Source organism: Panthera onca, chromosome B3 (assembly GCF_046562875.1).
Source record: "Panthera onca isolate mPanOnc1 chromosome B3, mPanOnc1 haplotype 2, whole genome shotgun sequence".
Taxonomy (NCBI): Eukaryota; Metazoa; Chordata; class Mammalia; order Carnivora; family Felidae; genus Panthera; species Panthera onca.
Genome location: NC_138344.1, coordinates 114,208,338 through 114,220,642, shown reverse-complemented (window position 1 = coordinate 114,220,642; position 12,305 = coordinate 114,208,338). Strand labels below are relative to the sequence as shown.

Here is a 12,305-nt window from a genome sequence, read left to right as displayed (position 1 = left end):
GTCTCTCCCTCTCTCTCTGCCTCTCCCCAACTTGCACTCTGTCTCTCTCAAAAATAAATAAACACTTAAAACAACAACGACGACAACAACAACAACAACAACAACAACAACAACAAAACCTTCCTGGATCCTAATTTCCTTCCTAATTACTCATCTAACTGCCTCCATTTTCCTTCCTTCCACTCACTGTTCAGCCATTTGGTTCCCACATTATCATACCCCTGAAGGAGCTCTGATTGAGATCCTGTGTGTCTCACTAGTGAAGCATTGGTGTCAACAAATCCAACATTTTTCAGTCATCTTGTTGACTTTTCACCAACAATTGACACAACCGATCATTCTCTCCTTGAAATGCTGTTTTGTCCCAGGTTCCATAACAATACTCCTCCACTTTTTTTTTTTTTTTTTATACTTCTGGCTAGTATATCCTCCTTGCAAGTATATCCTCCTCTACCCAGGCATTAAACCCAAACGTCTCAATACTAAGCCTTCTCTCTTCTTCCCACTTGGTATTACTCCTGAATATTCTTGTCCATGCCTAAGACTTTACCACCACCTCCACGTCAACAACTCCAGCCTTGATCGTGCATTTGAGCTCAGGCTACTATCAATTTTTATTGGAAGTCTCAGAGGTACCTCAAATTCAATATGTATGTAACTGAACTCATGGTTTCCCCCTCAAAACAGCTTTTTCCAGGGGTTCTAAATACCTAGGCATTTCCCTAATGTCTTGCCTCTCATCCCCCACTCTCTCGAATCCATCACCAGATTCTTTTTATATTAAATCCGTCTACTTCTCTCCAACTCCACTTTTAGTAGTCTTGTCTAAGCTACCATATTTTCTCCCCTGTATTACTGTAAAACTTCTTAATCATCTACTTCAATCCACTCCCAATCCTTTCTTCTTACAGCAGTCAAAGTAATCTTATAAAATGCATGTTTGATCATATAAGCCCCCTGTTAAAGAGCCTTCAGTGACTTTTAAAGACTGAAGTCTTTAATAGGGCCAGGTCCTTGCAGAATCTAGCAGCTATCTAACTTCACCCTCACCTGATACCATGTCCCCATCCCACCTTCAGTCACACGGGCCTTCTAGGTTTCTCCACACACACAGCCTTTGCATGTGCTGTAACCTTTGCTTGGAGCACCTCCCTCCCCCAACCATCCACTTGGTCTCATTCACACCTACCTGTCCTTTAGATTACAGCTCTCTTTAATGTCTCTGATAGGATTCTCTTTAATGTCTCTGATAGGATTCCCTCTTTTAATCTCTCACTGCCATCATCATCATAGCTAATACTCAGTCATGTTTAATACAAATTGGACACTGATCTAAGGGCTCTACCAATAAGAATTTATTTATCATAACAACTCCATTGAATGCACGTGGAAACTGAGGCATCACATACTTTCATGTACCACAACTGTTAGTTTCCTTACATGCAAAATGGAACAATAGTACTTTCTTCCCAGGGTGGTTGAGAAAATTAAATGAGTCTGTAAAAGACTCAGAACAGTGCCAGCCACATAATAAATGTCCAGTAGATGTTAGCAATTGTTATTGTTGTAATCTTACATTTACTGCCTGATTATCTGATTAGAGTCTGTTTCTGTCCTGTAAGTACTTTGAACATTGGTTCTTCTTTTTTGCTATTATATCCTTTATGCCTACCCAGGGCAGTGGCACACCGTGAATGTTCAATGAACATTTCTCGAATGAATGAATAATTAATTCATGTCCAACTGCACAGGATTGTTAGAAGGTTAAAAGAAATGTGCGTTAGGTACTTTTAAAAACTACATAGGGACATAGAGATGTTAAACATTTAAAGGGTAAACTGTGATGCTAATGTAAGCATGACCAGAATCTTAGGAGGAAAAAAAAAAAACCCAAACTAATATGGGTTAGATTTATCAGAGAAGGGATTCATAGATGTATAGAATTTGGATGGATGAAGTGGACCTCAAGATACGTAAAGGATTGTCGAGAGTACGTGGAGGTATATAGGGAAGTAGTTGGTATGTGATGAACAGTAACAGGAAATCTAGTTACAGATTTGGCTGAGACATATCACAGAGGGACTTCACAGGCAGATAAAGGAGTCTGGACCTGGCATGAAAGAGAAAAGGGAGAGTCTTGAGCAGGAGCGTTTCAGGAAGATTCCTTCATCCAACTACTAGTGAGCCAGGAACTCTTCTTCATGCTGTAGATTCAATGGTGACCCAAACAAACTTTGGATGGTGAAGGGATTTGACCAGGTGATTTCTGAGATCCCATAAGTTTTATCATTTTGTGATTTGAAAAATAATTATCTCCCAGCAAACTCATCACCAGCTCCAACTTAAATGGGATCTGTAGTTAAGAACGTTAATTATGTTCATGTAGTTTATTCAGAAGGAAGGGGGAAACATTTCATAAACACACGCTGTGGTCAGTTCATTTTCCAGCAGCCTGTCTTTGATTACCACTGAATCCATAAAGGCAATTTAAATTTGACTTCTGTACCAGAGAATCTCCTTTTTTCTCCTTGGGCATACTTTACTTTGGGGAAGGGGAATTGCCCAATTTTATTTTCCAAATGGTATTTGAACACTAAAAATGCTCAGTAAACATTATAAATCCATGGGACCATCTCTGGAAAAGAAATCTTGGCTATATGACCACATACCTATTGCAATACACAATAACTATTTTTAACAGTTTCTCATACCACTCACTAGGGGCTATTCATATGGAAGCCTAAAATTAAAAATAATTAAAAATAAAAGTAAAAGCAGCTGGCTCATGATGATTTTGTCAAGGAAACTTCAAATATACAAAAAGCAGATGGTTAGTATAGAATATCACAGAAAATGTCACTGAATAATCCTGGCCATTGAGAATTTCTGTGCACTTTCACTCCATAAAGTTTATTTCAAACTAGACTTCATTCACCATAAAGAATTATGCACGGCAAACTTGAACCAAACATCTGGAAAGTAAGTTGGAATATGATTTGAAAATTCTAATAACAAGTAATATTCTAACTTTACTGAATTCAATTACTACACAGCCTGGGAATTCATTTCAAGACCTGTGAAAAATCCCCCCTTTAAAAAAAGAATTAGAAATCAATGAACAGAAGGAAATTTGGGAAATTTGCAAATATGTGGAAAATAAACACTCTCAAATAACCAGTGTGTCATGGAGGAAATTATAAGGGAAATTAGCAAACACCTTAAGATGAATGAAAATAGACAACATACAAAAATGTACAGGATGCAGTTAAAATAGTGCTTAAAGAGAAATGAAAGAAATAGGGGTGCCTGGGTGGCTCAGTCGGTTGAGCATCCGACTTCGGCTCAGGTCATGATCTCTGCATCAGACTCTGTGCTGACAGCTCAGAGCATGGAGCCTGCTTTGGATTCTGTGTCTCCCTCTCTCTCTGCCCCTCCCCTGCTCGCACCCTGTCTGTCTCTCTGTCCCTCAAAAATAAATATTAAAAAAAAAGAGAAATGAAAAGCTGTAAACATCTATATCAAAAAGATCTCAAATATGTAACAGGCTTCCAACTTAAAAAATTAGAAAAAGACTAAACCCAAAGCAAGCAGAAGGAAGTAAATTATAAAGACCACAGAAAAAATAAATGAAAAAGAGAAGAAAAACAATAAACAAAACCAAATGTTGGTTCTTTGAAAATATCAACAAAATTGACAAGTCTTTATCTAGAGCAAGAAAAAAAAAAGAGATGGAAAATCCAAATTACTAGAATTAAGAATGAAAGAGCTGATATTACTACCAACAGAAAGAAAAAAATTATAAGGGAGTATTATCAAAATGCCAACAACTTGAATAACCTAGGTGAATTCCTTGAAGCACACAAACTACCAAAACTGAATCAAAAAGAAACAGAACATCTGAATAAAACTGTAACACGTGAAGACATTAAAGCAGTAATCAAAACCTTCCCACAAAGAAAAGCCTAGGTGAGGTGATGTCCCTAGTAAATTCTACCAAAAGTTTATTTAAAAAAAAAAAAAAAAAGCTTTATCTTCTTTTTTTTTTTTTTAAGTAAACTCTACCCCCCAACGTGGGCTTAAACTCATGACCCTGAGAGCAAGAGTCCCATGCTCTACTGACTAAGCTGGCCAGGTGCACCACTACCAAATGTTTCAAAAAGGTTAATGCTAATCCTTCACAGACTCTTCCCACAAATAGAGAATGGACTTCCTGGCTCCTTTTATGAGGCCCTGATCCCAAACCAGACAAAGATATCCTAAGAAAACCAAAGACCAGGGCCACCTGGGTGGCTTTGTAGGTTAAGTGTCCGACTTTTGATTTTGGCTCAGGTCATGATGTCACAGTTGTGAGATCAAGCCCGCTGCTATCACTGTGGCCACTAAGGGCTCTGAGCTGGGCCTGGAACCAGCTTAATATTCTCTTGGGGTGCCTGGGTGGCTCAGCTGACTCCGGCTCAGGTCATGATCTCATGGCTTGTGAGTTCAAGCCCCACGTCAGGCTCTGTGCTGACAGCTCAGAGCCTGGAGCCTACTTCAGATTCTATGTCTCCCTCTCTCTCTGCCCCTCCCCTGCTCCTGCACTCTCTCTCTCTCTCTCAAAAATAAATAAAAACATTAAAAACGTTTAAAAAAAAAGATTCTCTCTCTCCTACTCCCTCTGCCCTTCCCCCAGCTTGCTAGCACACACACCCTTTATCTTAAAAAAAAAAAAAATACTAGCAAGGTGAATCCAGCAATGAATATAAAGGATTAAATATGATGACCAAATAGGGAATGGAAGATTGGTTTAACAAAATCAATCAACATAATGTAGCAAAGGACAAAACCATATGATCATCTCAATGAACAAAGAAAAAGCATTTGACAAAATCTAACACCCTTTCATGACAAAAAAACATTCTACAATTTGGAATAAAAAGGAACTCCTGCAACCTGATAAGGGAATCACGTGATACCTACAGCTAACAGTATTATTTGGGGGTGACTAAAAGATGAAATCTTTCGCCCTAATATCAGGAGTAAGACAAGATGTCCATTATTACTACTTCTATTCAACATTGTATAGAGGTTCTGGCCAAGTCAGTTGGGTAAGAAAAAGAAATAAAAGGCATCTGGATTTCTAGGAGTCTATAAGATGATCTTGTATATAAAAAATTTGAGAAACATACACAAAACTTTAGAGCTAATAAATTGGTTAAGCAGGTTTGAATGATACAAGGTCAATATATAAAAACCTATTGCATTTCTAATTTTTTTTTACATTTTTATTTATTTTTGAGAGAGAGAGAGAGAGAGAGAGAGAGAGACAGCACACATGTGGGGGAGGGGCAAAGAGAGAATGAGACACAGAATTCAAAACAGGCTCTAGTCTCTGAGCTGTCAGCACAGAGCCCCACCTGGGGCTCAGGCTCAGAAACCATGAAATCATGACCTGAACTGAAGTCAGACGCTTAACCGACTGAGCCACCCAGGCATCCCTTGCATTTCTGTACACTAGCAATTTGATGAGGCAAGAACAGTCTTTTTAGAAAAATGGTGGTAGGACAACTGGATGTTCGCATGCCAAAGAACAAACGTAGACCCTGACCTCACACTGTATGAACAAAAATGAACTTAAAATGGATCATAGACTTAAATGTAAGAACAAAAACTATAAAACAATATCCTCTGATTCTATACATCTTGTTGGAGGAATTTGTATTTAAATAGATTTTTTTTTCAAAATGAAAATTGACTGCTGTCTATTTGAAATGACCAATAAATAACATCCTTTAAAATTTGAAAGTCAAATTATATGTATAGTTAAGACGTTGATCTTTGTCTGAGTTAATATCTCTTATCTATGAGTAGCAGTTTATCTTACTTTAGAGTTGAGAATGTTTTTTAAATGGTTACTTATTTAGAGAGAGCATGCATGTACGTGCGTGTGAATGGCCGGGGGGGGGGGGGGGGGGGTGGAGCTGAAGGAGAGAGAGAGAGCAAGAGAGAGTGAGAGGGAATACCAAGCAGGCTCCACTCTCAGTGCAGAGCCCGGCCCTGGGCTTGATCTCAGGAACCATGAGATCATGACCTGAGCTAAAATCAAGAGTTGGACGCTTAACCAACTGAGCCACCCTGATGCCCCTAGAATTAAAAATGTTTTAAGTGAAACATTTCTGAGGATGGTAGATTCCATATGTAGCTCTTAATATGCTAAAATTTAGTAAATGTGTGAGAAGGGTCTTAGTATTTTCTTAGTTGTTTTTTTTAACAATTTCTTTTTTAAAATTTTTTTACATAATCTCTACACCCAATGTGGGGCTTGAACTTAACCCCAAGATCAAGAGTTGTATGCTCCACTCATTGAGCCATCCAGATTACCCCTAAACAATTTCTGATGTTTGAGCATTTCCTTAGCATCTAGTCAGTTTTTAAAGATTCTTTACTCCTTCTTCAGTGATAATCAGGACCAAACAAAATAGAAATCAAAGAACAAATGAATTTCTGGGAACTCTATGTTTGATCAATATTCAACCCATGGTGGATGGAGCAAAGGGTAAGGGTTCCCATGTTAAGTAATTCCCATATCTAGATTTTTTCAGAATGAATTTTCAAAACAGCATTTTTCTAGAATGAAATTCAAAACAGTGTCAATATACAGGCGGTTCTGAGCCTAAGTAAGAAAAATAAGAATTTTTCACTATTCTTCCTTTTTCACTGCATATTCTATGCAGTGGTTAGATTATTCAAAAGTCCAATTTCATTTGCTATTTTTGAGCTAAGTACACTGGACTTTTCACAATGAATGCCTATATCAGAAAGGCCAAGCTCCTATGGTCACTGAAGTTGATTAAATGTTATATAGTTACGTACGATATTATTAGTTTGCAATAAATGACAAAAGAGACTATGTTAAATTCTTAATAAAAGCAAATAGATATCGTGGGGCTTGATGTTTTGAAGCTGGGCTGTATTATAGGTAGAGCTGCCACATTTAACAAAAGATACAGGATGCTCCAATTCTATTTGAATTTCAGATAAACAATGAATAATTTAGTATAAGTGTATCCTAAAAATTGCATAGGAAAAACATATGCTAAGAAAATATTCATTGTTTATCTGAATTCATATTGAACTGGGCATCCTGCATTTTATCCGGCAACCCCAATTATGGGAAAAGAGGGAGAGAGATTTTATGCATTCTCCTTACAAAAGGCTGCCCAGACTAGCAGTAGGAAATAAACAGACTGAGTGGTCCTACATTTCTGTCCTGGTTGGTCACTGAACAGTTAAGGAAGTTTCTAGCAAAGTCCTAGAATTGGGCTGGCTTGTGATCAGATTCTGGTCTATTTTTAGGCTGTGGTAAATGGGACAGTTATTCCAGGGATTGGGGAAAAGCAAGTCACATTTAAAGTTGTGGAGAGGAGATATATGCCTAAGAGGGGAGAGGAGAGTGTGTCATATATCGCCACAGTAAAGGCCACTTCAACCACATCATTACTGTGTCCATCTTCTCCATCCCAAGCAAATAAGGTAGGTATGAGTGATGTCTCATTAATCTGGAAGGTGCCAGATGACTCCTGCTTTTGAAACTGTGGATTGAGTATGCCAGGCAAAGGAACAGTGAGATGGGAAACTGGCCTTGAAATCATCTCCACTGCAATGAAGCATAGATATCTTAAACTCAATCCTTCCAAAACTGAAGTCATTACCTTCCCCTCCAGATTCTTCCTCACTCCCTATGTTCATTCAAATATTCAACAAATATTCAAGTGGCCCCTAAGTGCCAGCCCGTGCTGGCTCTGGACACACACAGGTAAGCAGACAGACATGGTTCCTGCTCTCAGCTTACAGCAGAGTTGGGGATGCTCTGCTAAAATCACACAAATACGTGTTTAATTACGTTATGATATTGCTATGAAGAAAAGATATTGGGTGCTAAAAAATCATTAATCAAGCTGGTATACATACTGTTACTGATCTTTATGGGGCTACTATAATGCATAAACACTATGAAGCATCCGGAGAACAAAACTTTTTAAAACAGAAAGCACTACACATTGTCCTGTTTAGGAAAATCATATTCCATTAGAACCATGATTTCTGAGATCTGGTGAATTTCTAAGTTCAGCAACATTTGTTAAAACGTTGACCTTTAACTTACTCGCATATTTGTTATTGGTATAATTACTTATTGCAAAAAATAGAAGTAGGTGATTTTGCTTGATGGGGTGTCGGTCCACCTTTCATGGCTGCGTGCGCTCAACTGCCCATGCGCTATCTCTGATACAGAGGATGGAATTCCTGCTAAATTGGAAGGGCGAAAAGGACACCTGCCTATTTTAGTAGCTCACCATGGTTTATTTTAACGACAGGGGATAGGTTCTAGGAAAAGTACAATACACTGACAGGGGGATTTTACTGTATCTGGTAGAATTCCAAAGCACTTAACACTCAGTCTCCTCACTGGGGTCAACGCGCGGAGGGAGGCTCCCCACCTGCTGAAGTGCAGCTACTTCTGGCCTGGAACGTAGCTGCTGGTTAACAGCTGTACAGCCTCAGAGCTCTACGCTCAAGACCTTGAAGAGGAGCTCACTGCACCCAATTAAATAACGGATGTTGCTATTTTCGAATAATGCTTCTTGCATCTTGCGAATGTACCTGGAACTCATGGACAGTACTTTGTGTCTCAGAGCTTCTCAACTCAGTTTGGGCAATTTTCGCCCCATGTATTAGGACCCGCCCCCCTTTCCCATATACCGCTCTATTATTATCTATTATTATATCTACCAGACCGATAGCCTTTTTACTGAATGGCTGAGGGAAGGGAGAACTGCACTGGGGTGGAGGTGGGGGTGGGCAGTGTTAAAAATTTACTTGGTGGGGGAGGGACGGGTGCGCTCACAAAACCCCCAAGCGGCCTTACCCCAAGTGTCCAGTCCTAACTCCTGGTTCCCTTCCCTTGGACAGGGTTCGGGCGGCCCCAGGATGAGACGAACCGAGGGAGGGCGACCAGAGCCTATCCTCCACCCGTCTGCCACTCCGGGCTGCATTTTCCCCACCGGAAAAAAAGAGCGGGCAGCCGACCTCGTCCCGGAGCCGGGCCCGCCGGCGGCGAAGGAGTGCCGGCCACCGGGGGAGGAAGGCGAGCCCGCAGCCCCGCGGCCGCTCGGTTTGTTACGCGCCCTCAACTTCACAGAGTGCGGCCGCTCAGGGGGCGCAGCGCGGGGAGGAGCTGGGGCGGGAAAGCCGCGCCGCCGCCCGCGGTCTCCAGGCCAGCCGCCCGCGTTCTTCCGGCCAGCAGCCCGCGGCGGGGGAGGGGCAGCCGCCACCCGCGTTCTCCCGGCACCGGCCGCCGGCGGAAGGGCCGCGCGGCGCGGAAGCGCGGCGGCAGCTGAGGATCAGCTGCTGGAGGAGGCGGAGAAGGAGAGGGAGGAGCCTAGGGGGGGAAAGGGAGGGAGGGGACCCTCTGGAAGCCGCGAACGCCACCGAGTGTCTGCACACCTCGCTCCGTCTGCCATGGCTGGTTAAAGAACCATCCGGATCGCAGCGCGGGGGGAGGGCTGGGTGGGGGGAGAGCGGCGGCCGCGCGTGAGGCCGAGGGAGGGGCGGCGGCGCGAGCGGCGGCGGCGGCGGTTCCAGCATGAAGAGGAGAGCTGGCCTGGGGGGCAGCATGAGGTCAGTGGTGGGCTTCTTGTCCCAGCGGGGCTTGCATGGGGACCCCCTGCTCACTCAGGACTTTCAGAGGAGACGCCTGCGGGGCTGCAGAAACCTCTACAAGAAGGACCTCCTCGGCCACTTCGGCTGTGTCAATGCCATTGAATTCTCCAACAATGGAGGCCAGTGGCTGGTCTCAGGTAAATCAACCCCCTTCCCCGCCCCGCGCCTCCCGGCCCCTCTCCACCCTCCCCTTTCGCTCTCCCTCGCTACCCTCCTTCTGCCCTCCGTCCCCACCCCCTCCCTCCTCAACCCCCCTAATGCGGTGGGAAGGTTTGGTGTCAAATTCAAACCCTTGCAGGGGGAGGGTGGGGAGGGAGAGGATGTCTTCTGTAAAAAAGACCTAAAATGGTTGACAGGTCCTTAATTCGCTTTATCCCAAGTGTAAAGTGGTCTCTCCTGATGACTGCCCTGGAAGCGTGGGTCGGGGAGGGGGCGAGACTACCGCCTGACAAAGTTTGATGGGAAACTCTTCCTCGGTGTACTTTAAAAGGTGCGGGGGGCATTTTGGGGATTCGGAGGGGGAGGAGGCCGAGGCGCGCCGGAGGCCAGGGGGAGCTCGAGTCCCCAGCGCCGGCGTCCGGGAGAAGGGGCCTGGGGGCCAGGGGGCCGGGCGGTGACAGGGCTGGCCGCCCAGGGGTCGCGGGCCGCGACTCGGGGGCTGGCTGGGTGAGCGAGGAGAGGAGCCGGGCGGGCGGGTGGCTGTTGGCCGCCCCCTCGACGCCCTGAGGGGCCCGGCCCCGTCTCCCTCCGCTGTGGTGGCCTCTTCCGCGTCGTGTTTTTCTTATGGTGTGGGCAGTGCCAAGGACTCTGGAGGCTGAGGGGCACCCGTCTGAACTTGAATGCGCAACTTGGGAGGCTGGGGGTGGTGGGTGGGCGACCCTGGGAGACTTGTTGGCTGCAGCCCCGCGCCCGCACCCCCTTTGCCCGCGGCTACCGTTGCAGGTGGTCTCCGCACCTCCTCCCTCCTGCCCAGCTGGGCTGGGCTGCGCTGCCCCCGGGCTCCCCCTCCGGTGTGGGGAAAGTGGCGAAATCGAGGCCGGGGCTCCGGCCGGGCGGTGTAGGCCTCGCTCTCCCGGGGCTCCTAGCGACAGGCAGCTGAATCGATAGCCTATTGCTCCCGGGGAGGCCCGGGCCGGGCGGGCCGCGGCGACAGCTGCCCCGGGGGAGGCGCGCCTGCTGCCCGCGGGGGAGTTCGCCGCCGCCGCCCTCCTCCGGGGGGTCTCGGGGCCTAGGCGGGCGAGTGGGGATGGGTCCGCTGCGGGGGGCGGGGGGGGCCTCCCCGAAAACGGGCGAAGACGGCGGATCTGGCGTTCCGCTCGCCTTCTCCCCTACTCCGTCCCTTTTCCTGCATTGAGAGGGAGGAAGCGGGAGCCCCGCGCTGGACGTGGCGCTTCGCTTCACCCAGGCCGGTCCCCGAATGGTTTTCTAATTTACGTCAGTGGGCAGCTGGCCAGAAACTTCTGGGATCATAGCAAAGCATCCGTCGTCTAAGCGAGTAACAGTCGGAAGTGACACAGGCGTGCAGTCCAATTTAGGGGTAGCAGAGAGAAGACTCGTGTGATCATTTTCGCGATAAACCTTCCGGGGTTTCTCCAGAACTGACTTGACTTTTCCACCCCAGATCGTTTTCTCTTTGACTAGGTAGAGTTTAACCTTAGATCATCCCTTGAAGAAACCTGATATTCCACTTCAAGGCATACCCCAAACAAAAGCTTCCTTCCCCGATACTGCCAAAAATTCCAAGGGCAAAAGTGGGGAAGATCTCTAAAGAGCTCACAGGGTTGTTTTTTTTTTTCCTCCTGTATTCGTTATATTCTAGTCCCCTTTCCAGACTGATGTTTTCCAACAGAGATGTTCCCAGACACAAGTAAACTCTCCCTCCTGGGTGAGGGAATTTTGGGGGTACTCTTTTATAGGCCCAACTAATCATGGTAATTAAGTCGTGAGTACAGTCCTACGTTGCCCAGCTTAACACTGTTAAAAAATAAGATTTATTAAGATATAATTCACATGCTATCAATTCACACATTTTAACACTTTTTTTAAAAACACCAAAATGTTGCCTCCATTCTCAAGGAGTTATCCTTGTGCAGGACCTTCCCCTATGTCTTAAATGAACCCTATTTTCTCTAGTCTTGGCCAGTTTGTTTCCCTTATCTTAATTTTAGTATGTAGAAGAGGAGAGTCCTTCCCACAGAGCAAGCTATGGCAAACCTCCTAGTTTAGGCATTTATTTCCTTATTTTTCTAGGCCTGAGTTGCCCATCTCCATCAGTGCTTTCTGGGTTTCAGTCTTCTTTGCCCCTTACTCCTCCTCCTTCCCCTCACACTTCCTCTAGCTCAGTCCTTCCTGTTTCCTTTTTATCTGCTCTTGTCCTCCTTCCTAGTCCTTGCAGCAGGCTCCCCACTACCCACCCCCCTCCAAGTTTAGCTCTGATACACTTAGCTTTCCTTATTTATTTCCTAAACATAGAGTTTTGGTTAAAAGCCTTTTTAGCTATTCACCTTCCATTATCAGTACAATTTATGCTAACAGAAAATTCCTCCTGTTTGCTTCAGATTAGGAAGCCCCCCTCTGGGAGTCATAAATACACCTTAACTTGTTAA

At 44.8% G+C, this 12,305-nt stretch overlaps 2 protein-coding genes across 6 annotated transcripts in view; one reads left to right on the top strand and one right to left on the bottom strand.

The window, feature by feature from the left end:
- EXD2 (exonuclease 3'-5' domain containing 2) overlaps positions 1-9,020 on the bottom strand; it is an 85,154-nt gene extending 76,134 nt beyond the window's left edge. The window contains exon 1 of one of the 2 annotated variants that reach the window (XM_060620145.2): positions 8,906-9,020. The gene's annotated coding sequence lies outside the window, so the exon portion shown is untranslated. The remainder of the gene's footprint in view (positions 1-8,905) is intronic. The other variant, XM_060620146.2, reaches the window with a different exon arrangement.
- A 477-nt stretch (positions 9,021-9,497) lies between these two features.
- Positions 9,498-12,305, top strand: part of DCAF5 (DDB1 and CUL4 associated factor 5) — a 106,929-nt gene continuing 104,121 nt past the window's right edge. For 3 of the 4 annotated variants that reach the window (XM_060620138.3, XM_060620137.3, XM_060620140.3), the window contains exon 1: positions 9,498-9,836. In XM_060620138.3, coding sequence (XP_060476121.1) covers positions 9,623-9,836 — 214 coding nt within the window. In that variant the 5' untranslated portion in view covers positions 9,498-9,622. The remainder of the gene's footprint in view (positions 9,837-12,305) is intronic. The other variant, XM_060620139.3, reaches the window with a different exon arrangement.